Raw genomic sequence first — 8,053 nt, forward strand, 5'->3', positions numbered from 1 at the left:
ACACACTGATTCTGCTTTCTGTCTTGCACAGCTACCTTGGTCTAGGCTTGATGTCGGCAAGACTAGCTGTCTTGGGAGGAATCGAGGGACAGCCTTGTATGTGGTTTTTCAATTTGCTTTCATCGTTGCCTTTAAAGACCCTCCCCGTCCCGATAAATAAGCCATTATCTAATCTTTTAATAACATGGACCAAGATTAATTCCTTGCATGCCAGCTGTTGCTGTGATTTAGTTGATGCCTGGCTTTAAGAACTGCCATCAGTCGAATGCCCCGGATGCAGTTCTCCATGGGGATTTGCATTTTAGACATTTGAATTTTAATCAGATTTCTTTGTTGATACATTTGTTTGTTGTACAATCTATTTATTCTCAATGTTCCCTCAATGCTTTTTTGGTTATAGGGTTGCTTTTTAGTGTGCCAACAGATGTTGGCCAAAAGCCATAAAACCTATGTTGGAGCACAGCAATTTCAGATGCTGTGTCCCCTTACAGCATTTGACTTATATTGGAAATTGTTGGCCAAACGGCAACATCACATTAGTTCATTGTTTAATTTTTATAAGAGCTCTTAAAAAAAAGATGTAGCCTTCTCCAGCCATAGCTTCCATATATCTATATAGATAGATATATCCTGCATGTGTACCAAAACATGAGCTATAGGTTGTTGGTCAGGTCCAAATTCTAAGTGCGTTCTCTGTTCTATTTTAAACAGTAGAGGGCAGCAGCACAGAGCTAGTAAGTCCCTGCTTGGCCCCGGACTACTCTGGCCAATGGGAACATGCAGAAGTTCTGTATACTGTGAAGGGCCAGAAAGCAGGTACAGTAAAAAGGGATTAATAACTAACTTAACAATAATATTACTAATGCTAAATACCAATTGTCAAATTCACATAGAAATGTGAGATATAGAGCTGTCATTCTCATTGAAAGCAAGTCTAAGAAGTGGTAGATCTGTTCTATGTGCGATATTTCTATGATTCCAGTTCTTAAGTTTTGTTTTTGCGTCTTTTAAGAGAGAGAAGAAGGCAGACGTTTTACGTGCCCCCAGCTGATTGTTTTTTATTCATTTATTTGCGTTGTTTGTAACTTATTTGTTTACTTATTTTGAACATAATGTTGCTGCTACCGTCTGATGACCAAAAATAACTTCTAGACATCAAGACTGCGATTACTCACGACGGACTAGCAGAATCCTTTTTTCCTTTCACGACTCTGACGAGCCCGACGCAAATGATATACTGCTTCCTTGGGAACAGGCCCCGATCCCTGTGATCTGCGTGAAGAGGAGGCGGAGAAAGGGGGGCTGAAGGGGGGGCTGCATTCTGAGAATTCGTAGGCGATCGAATAAACCCCCACTTCCCTCCATTCTGCTAGCAAACATGCGATCCTTGGAGAATAAAATCGACGAGTTACGCAGAAGATTAAACTACCAACGGGACATTAAAAACTGTAACAGCTGGCTGGTTATACGATGTACCGGCAGGATGGAACAGCGGTGTCTGGTAAGACAAGGGACGGCGGGCTATGTATTTTTGTAAATAACAGCTGGTGCACGATATCTAAGGAAGTCTCGAGCTATTGCTCGCCTGAGGTAGAGTATCTCATGATAAGCTGAAGACCACGCTACCTACCGAGAGAGTTTTCATCTGTATTCTTCGTAGCTGTTTACATACCACCACAATCAGAGGCTGGCACTAAGACAGCATTGAATGAGCTGTATTCTGCCAAAAGCAAACAAGAAAACACTCACCCAGAGGCGGCGCTCCTAGTAGCTGGGGACTTTAATGCAGGGAAACTTAAATCCGTTTCACCAAATTTATATCAGCATGTTAAATGTGCAACCAGAGGAAAAACAACTCTGGACCACCTATACTCCACACACAGAGAAGCATACAAAGCTCTCCCTCGCCCTCCATTTGGTAAATCTGACCATAATTCTATCCTCCTGATTCCTGCTTACAAGCAAAAATTAAAGCAGGAAGCACCAGAGACTAGATCAATAAAAAAGTGGTCAGATGAAGCAGATGCTAAGCTACAGGACTGGAATATGCTCCGGGATCCCTCCGATGACATTGAGGAGTACACCACATCAGCCTTTGGCTTCATCAATAAGTGCATAGATGACGTCACTCCCATAGTGACCGTACGTACATACCCCAACCAGAAGCCATGGATTACAGGGAGCATCCGCACTGAGCTAAAGGCTAGAGCTGCCGCTTTCAAGGAGCGGGACTCTAACCCGGAAGCTTGTAAGAAATCCTGCTATGCTCTCCAACGAACCATCAAACAGGCAATGCGTCAATACAGGACGAAGATCGAATCGTACTATACCGGCTCTGACGCTCGTCGGATGTGACAGGGCTTGCAAACCTTTACAGACTACAAGGGAAGCACAGCTGAGAGCTGCCCAGTGACACAAGCCTACTAGACGAGCTAAACCACTTCTATGCTCGCTTCGAGGCAAATAACACTGAAACATGCATGAGAGAATCTGCTGTTCTGGAAGACTGTGTGATCATGCTCTCTGCAGCCGATGTAAGACCTTTAAACAGGTCAACATTCACAAGGCCGCAGGGCCAGACGGATTACCAACTGGGAAGTGTCTTCACTGACATTTTCAACCTCTCCCTGTCCGAGTCTGTAATACCAACATGTTTTAAGCAGACCACCATCGTGCCTGTGCCCAAGAACACTAAGGTAACCTGCCTAAATGACTACCGACCTGTAGCACTCACGGCTGTAGCCATAAAGTGCTTTGAAAGGCTGGTCATGGCTCACATCAACACCATCATCCCAGAAACCCTAGACCCACTCCAATTTGCATACCGCCCCAACAGATCCACAGATGATGCAATCTTTATTGCACTCCACACTGCCCTTTCCCACCTGGACAACAGGAACACCTATGTGAGAATGCTATTCATTGACTACAGCTTAGCGTTCAACACCATAGTGCCCTCAAAGCTCATCAATAAGCTAAGGACCCTGGGACTAAACACCTCCCTCTGCAACTGGATCCTGGACATCCTGACGGGCTGCCCCCAGGTGGTAAGGGTAGGTAACAACACATCCGCCACGCTGATCCTCAACACAGGGGCCTCTCAGGGGTGCGTGCTCAGTCCCCTCCTGTCCTCCCTGTTCACTCATGACTGCACGGCCAGGCATGACTCCAACACCATCATTAAATTTGCAGATGACATGACAGTGGTAGGCCTGATCACCGACAACGACGAGACAGCCTATAAGGAGGAGGTCAGAGACCTGGCCATGTGGTGCCAGGACAACAACCTCTCCCTCAACGTGATCAAGACAAAGGAGATGATTGTGCACTACAGGAAAAAGAGGACCGAGAACGCCCCCATTCTCATCGACGGGGCTGCAGTGGAGCAGGTTGAGAGCTTCAAGTTCCTTGGTGTCCACATCACCAACAAATTAACATGGTCCAAGCACACCAAGACAGTCGGGAAGAAGGTATGACAAAACCTTTTCCCCATCAGGAGACTGAAAAGATTTGGCATGGGTCCTCAGATCCTCCAAAGTTTCTACAGCTGAACCATCGAGAGCATCCTGACTGGTTGCATCACTGCCTGTATGGCAACTGCTCGGCCTCCGACCGCAAGGCACTACAGAGGGTAGTGCGAACGGCCCAGTACATCACTGGGGCCAAGCTTTCTGCCATCCAGGACCTCTATACCAGGCGGTGTCAGAGGAAGGCCCTAAAAATTGTCAGACTCCAGCCACCCTAGTCATAGACTGTTCTCTCTGCTACCGCACGGCAAGCGGGCCCAGAGAGCCAAGTCTAGGTCCAAAAGGCTTCTAAACAGCTTCTATCCCCAAGCCATAAGACTCCTGAACATCTCGTCAAATTGCTACCCAGACTATTTGCATTGCCCCTCTCCCCCTCTTTACACCACTGCTACTCTCTGTTGTCATCTATGCATAGTCACTTTAATTACTCTACCTAAATGTACATACTACAACTAACCGGTGCCCCCGCACATTGACTCTGTATCGGTACCCCCCTGTATATTGGTGGTGGGTAGCCCAGTGTTTACAGCGTTGGACTAGTAACCGAAAGTTTGCAAGATCAAATCCTGAGGTGACAAGGTAAAAATCTGTTGTTCTGCCCCTGAACGAGGCAGTTAACCCACCGTTCCTAGGCCGTCATTGAAAATAAGAATTTGTTCTTAACTGACTTGCCTAGTTAAATAAAGGTAAAATAAAAAATAAAAATAGTCTCACTGTTGTTATTTTGCTGCTCTTTAATTACTTGTTCCTTTTATCTCTTATTCTTATCCGTATTTTTTTGAATTTACAATGTTGGTTAGGGGCTTTTAAGTAAGCATTTCACTGTAAGGTCTACACCTGTTGTATTCGCCGCATGTGACTAATAACATTTGATTTGATTTTGGCTTTTAGTTTTGTACACCAGCTGAAAATACTATATTTCTGGTTTATATTGAAAATATATTTCTCAGCGGTTTAGGTGGTACAATGATTTTCTATACTCTATACAATTGCTTGTTTTGTCACTAACTGAAATTAGGCGAACTATTAGAATTTTATTAACCAGGAAACGGCGGATCAATTTCTGCATATTGCACCTTTAATAAACAATTCATTGCCTTCTATAGACAGTGCCTAACCTGACCATTTTTTTAATGCATTAAGTTTTGTTTCTGTTTCAGGAGAGCCCATTTATGAGTCCTGCCTTAGGAAAGTGGAGAAGGTGCTGTATAGGAAGGTGAAGAAGGCAGAAGAAGCCAAAGATATTGAATTCTATGCCTTTTCATACTACTATGACAGAGCTGTGGATCTGGGCGCTATTGGTAGGAACACTACCTACCTTTTGCCACTTCAGTTGGTGTAAATGAATATGCTGCTTAGTTTAATGACATCTTCATATATTAATTTAATGTAGTTCTATTCTAATATCCCCTTTCACTCAGATGAGAAAACAGGAGGGACTATAAAAGTCAGCGATTACATTGACACTGCTAAAAGAGGTAAGACAGCGCCCTCATGCTGCAGTTGTGTACTGTATGTGGTTCGCTGCTACTGAACTGAATATGAACTTGACTTATCCCTTTTAATGAACGCTTGACTCATTGCTTTCACACACTTAATTTTTGGAATTTAGTGAATACTTGCAAGAAATCACCATTTATTTCTCCCAGTGTGCAACGGAATGACAGTTACTCCCAGAGAGAATCCTTTCCTTTGTCTGGATCTAACCTACATCTCTACGATACTGCAAGAGCTTGGTTTTCCCAAAGAAAAAGTATTTAAGGTGAGAACCAAATGCAAAGACATGCCATTTATTATTCAATCTTAATCAATGCATTTTCATGGGTCTGCATCCGATGGTCAAGGAAGTGATTTGTGTGTGCTTTCAGCTGGCGAGGAAGATTGATGAAGTGGAGACTAGTTGGGCTCTGGGGGCTACTTTCCACTACATTGAGTCCCTCCACAGTCAGTGAGCTGCCAGTTTCACCTCACCTCGCTGCTGCCATGACATGCCAGTTTCTGTGCTGCAAAGTACTCAGGCCGTTTTCCCAAAGTGATTGTACTTATTTTTCTGTGCAAAGTTTTCAGAATTTTAGTTTATTTTACCAGTTGCCTTTTGAATGTTTGACTTTTATTTTAGCAGGCGTGGTTGGTTTATACTTAAGGAATGTTGGTTGTGTAATAAAAGCACATGCTACTGCTGTAGTTTAAAGGAGCATGACCAATTATATATTTAGTATTTGAATATAACTTTGTGCTAAAATGTCATTTTCTGTGTACAATTCAGAATCAATTGGGGGTAATAAAGGCATATGTATTTTGAATAAAAGAAAACTATTTAGATTCCACATCTTTATTAAATTATTCTGCTCAGACAAACCAAGCCACTGACATTTCCACTATAAACAGATTAATGTTCTAATCTTTAAAAATGTTACATTAGGGACTCATAGGAATGAATCACACCACTCTCTCAGGCACTGGGAGCAGGATGTAGCATTCCTAGTGTTGGCTCCGCTGGTGTCTTTCAGCCACTCAGTGAACAGCTCCCCATCCTTCCGCAGCAGCAGGTACTGACCCAGAACCACAAAGGCCTAAGAAGGAGATGCAGCAGTTATCCTACATATTACTTTGTTGCAGTGGGCCTGCCCTTAAGTGCAGGTCAGTACTGTGGTGCTACTGTCCATAGGGTGCATTGACCAGTCCCCATTTGCCACGAAGCCAAAGCCTTGACAACTTAAGGTGCAGGTGTTCCACAATACTTGACCTAACGTTAACATTCTAAGAGGTAAACAATGTATCTAGTCCAGAATGCATAGCATGTGAACCGCTGTAAAAAAACAAAAAAAAAACGAATTTACTCTGTCAAAACCTTGCTCCTCCAGTTTATTTCCCAAGACCTCGCCAATTCCCGACAGTGCAGTCACCGGTTTATCGCCCATGGGTTCTGCAACGAAGTCCCTGTGCTTCTGAGAAGTGGTCGACATTTCTGCAAGAGACAACTGCGCAATGATGGTCTAGTAGTCAAACAACTAATGTTACTCGAGTGTGCTAACTCACTCGAGTAACATTAGCTACCTACAGCTTCCAGTTAATATTTCAGTAGGTATACGTCTAAACATGTTGAAATAACTTACACTATTGTATTTCACGTCCTTACCCGAGACAATGGACACACTGGTCTTTACTAATTGTTACCACGCGTTTATGATTTGACCGATCACGTGCTATAAAAGTGCGCGAATTTGCGTACTAAAACACCTGTAGATAATTAAATGAGAGTGTGACGATAGGCTACTGATGGTATGTGGGGATTGGTGGTCTGTTTACACAGCAGGTTAGGAGAACTAACAGCAGGTTAGGCGAAATAACGTAGCAGGTAAGGAGATTGAGGTTAAGGTTAGGAAATGGTATAGACGGCGCATAAGTTTAGTTTGTGGAAGCTTATTTTGATCATAAAAATGCACCTTTATAATATAGCATTTCATGCATCATCACATTTGCAAATTACGTAAGAAACCCTTCTATTCGTAATGTGATGAGTAGATTGGATAGTCATAATTTAGACTATAATAGAACTCAATCACTGTTCGCAAACAGACCGTTCAATGCATGGCTGAGTGCATATAGCAGGGATCATCAACTAGATTCAGCCTAGCACAGATTTTTACCTGAGCGGATTGTCAGGAGGCCTGAACATAATTACAAATAATTTGTCAACTGCAAATTGACAGCAAAAAGCCCACACGGACTAAAACAGAATAATTTCAAACCTTGCTTACATTTGTATACGATCATATACTGTATATCTCTATTATGCGTGGGAATACTTTGGAACAGATTTTACAGTATTTTATGTCCAACAATAAAACATTTTAAAAATATATAGATTAAATATATATATTTATCAGTGGAGGCTCCTCAGAGGAGGAAGGGGAGGACCATGCTCCTCAGTGAATTTCATATAATTTTTTTAAAGGAAAACATTGAAAAAGTTATCCTTTTTAGATTAAACTATACTAAATATATTCACGTCACAAAATAATTGATTAAAACAGTGTTTTGCAATTGGTCTACAGTAGCCTCAACAGCACTCTGTAGGGTAGCACCATGGTGTAGCCGGAGGACAGCTATCTTCCTTCTTCCTCTTGCCAGTACATTGACTTCAATACAAAACCTAGGAGGCTTTTGGCTCTCACCCCATTCCATAGACTTACACAGCAATTATGACAACTTCCGGAGGACGTCCTTCAACCTATCAGACCTCTTGCAGCATGAACTGACATGTTGCCCACCAAATCAAAGGATCAGAATCTAGTACTGAAAGAATAAGCTACAGCTAGTTAGTTCTGCATAAAATGTGGTGAGTAGTTGACTCAAAGAGAGAGAAAGACTAGTTGAACAGTTTAACAAATTAATTTCTTCAAAAATGAAGGAGAGGCCTCCCAGGTGGCGCAGTGGTCTAAGGCGCTACATCGCAGTGCTAGCTGTCCCACCAGAGTTTCTGGGTTCGAGCCCAGACTCTGTTGCAGCCGGCCACGACCGGG

General features: G+C 42.9%; 2 protein-coding genes across 6 annotated transcripts in view; one reads left to right on the forward strand and one right to left on the reverse strand.

Moving 5' to 3' along the window:
- LOC106576718 (ectonucleoside triphosphate diphosphohydrolase 6) overlaps nucleotides 1-5,854 on the forward strand; it is a 30,581-nt gene extending 24,727 nt beyond the window's left edge. For 2 of the 3 annotated variants that reach the window (XM_014154059.3, XM_014154058.3), the window contains 6 exons: nucleotides 32-96; nucleotides 712-816; nucleotides 4,688-4,828; nucleotides 4,949-5,005; nucleotides 5,177-5,289; nucleotides 5,396-5,854. In XM_014154059.3, coding sequence (XP_014009534.3) covers nucleotides 32-96; nucleotides 712-816; nucleotides 4,688-4,828; nucleotides 4,949-5,005; nucleotides 5,177-5,289; nucleotides 5,396-5,479 — 565 coding nt within the window. In that variant the 3' untranslated portion in view covers nucleotides 5,480-5,854. Of the gene's footprint in view, nucleotides 1-31; nucleotides 97-711; nucleotides 817-4,687; nucleotides 4,829-4,948; nucleotides 5,006-5,139; nucleotides 5,290-5,395 lie in introns of all 3 variants that reach the window. The other variant, XM_045700762.2, reaches the window with a different exon arrangement.
- LOC106576720 (barrier-to-autointegration factor-like protein) lies at nucleotides 5,844-6,773 on the reverse strand. 3 transcript variants are annotated; one of them, XM_014154061.3, is made up of 3 exons: nucleotides 6,667-6,773; nucleotides 6,368-6,495; nucleotides 5,844-6,100 (listed from the first exon to the last, which is right to left on the reverse strand). In XM_014154061.3, exons 2-3 carry the CDS (start codon nucleotides 6,491-6,493, stop codon nucleotides 5,954-5,956), a joined length of 273 nt encoding a protein of 90 aa, XP_014009536.1. In that variant the 5' UTR covers nucleotides 6,494-6,495; nucleotides 6,667-6,773; the 3' UTR covers nucleotides 5,844-5,953. The 3 variants fall into 3 exon arrangements, with proteins under 3 accessions (XP_014009536.1, XP_014009535.1, XP_014009537.1); XM_014154060.1 differs by having other exon boundaries at nucleotides 6,644-6,762; XM_014154062.3 differs by having other exon boundaries at nucleotides 6,368-6,508; nucleotides 6,644-6,699.
- Nucleotides 6,774-8,053: the final 1,280 nt, after the last annotated feature.

This window comes from Salmo salar, chromosome 18 (genome assembly GCF_965601325.2).
Source record: "Salmo salar chromosome 18, fSalSal1, whole genome shotgun sequence".
Classification (NCBI taxonomy): domain Eukaryota; kingdom Metazoa; phylum Chordata; class Actinopteri; order Salmoniformes; family Salmonidae; genus Salmo; species Salmo salar.

Bases quoted from the DNA above. Each gene is read 5' to 3' on its own strand.
- LOC106576720 (XM_014154061.3), bottom strand. From the start codon at position 6,493: ATGTCGACCACTTCTCAGAAGCACAGGGACTTCGTTGCAGAACCCATG. The intron at 6,101-6,367 runs GTAAATTCGTTT...TCTCCTTCTTAG, and splicing joins AGGAGCAAGGTTTTGACAGA to GCCTTTGTGGTTCTGGGTCA.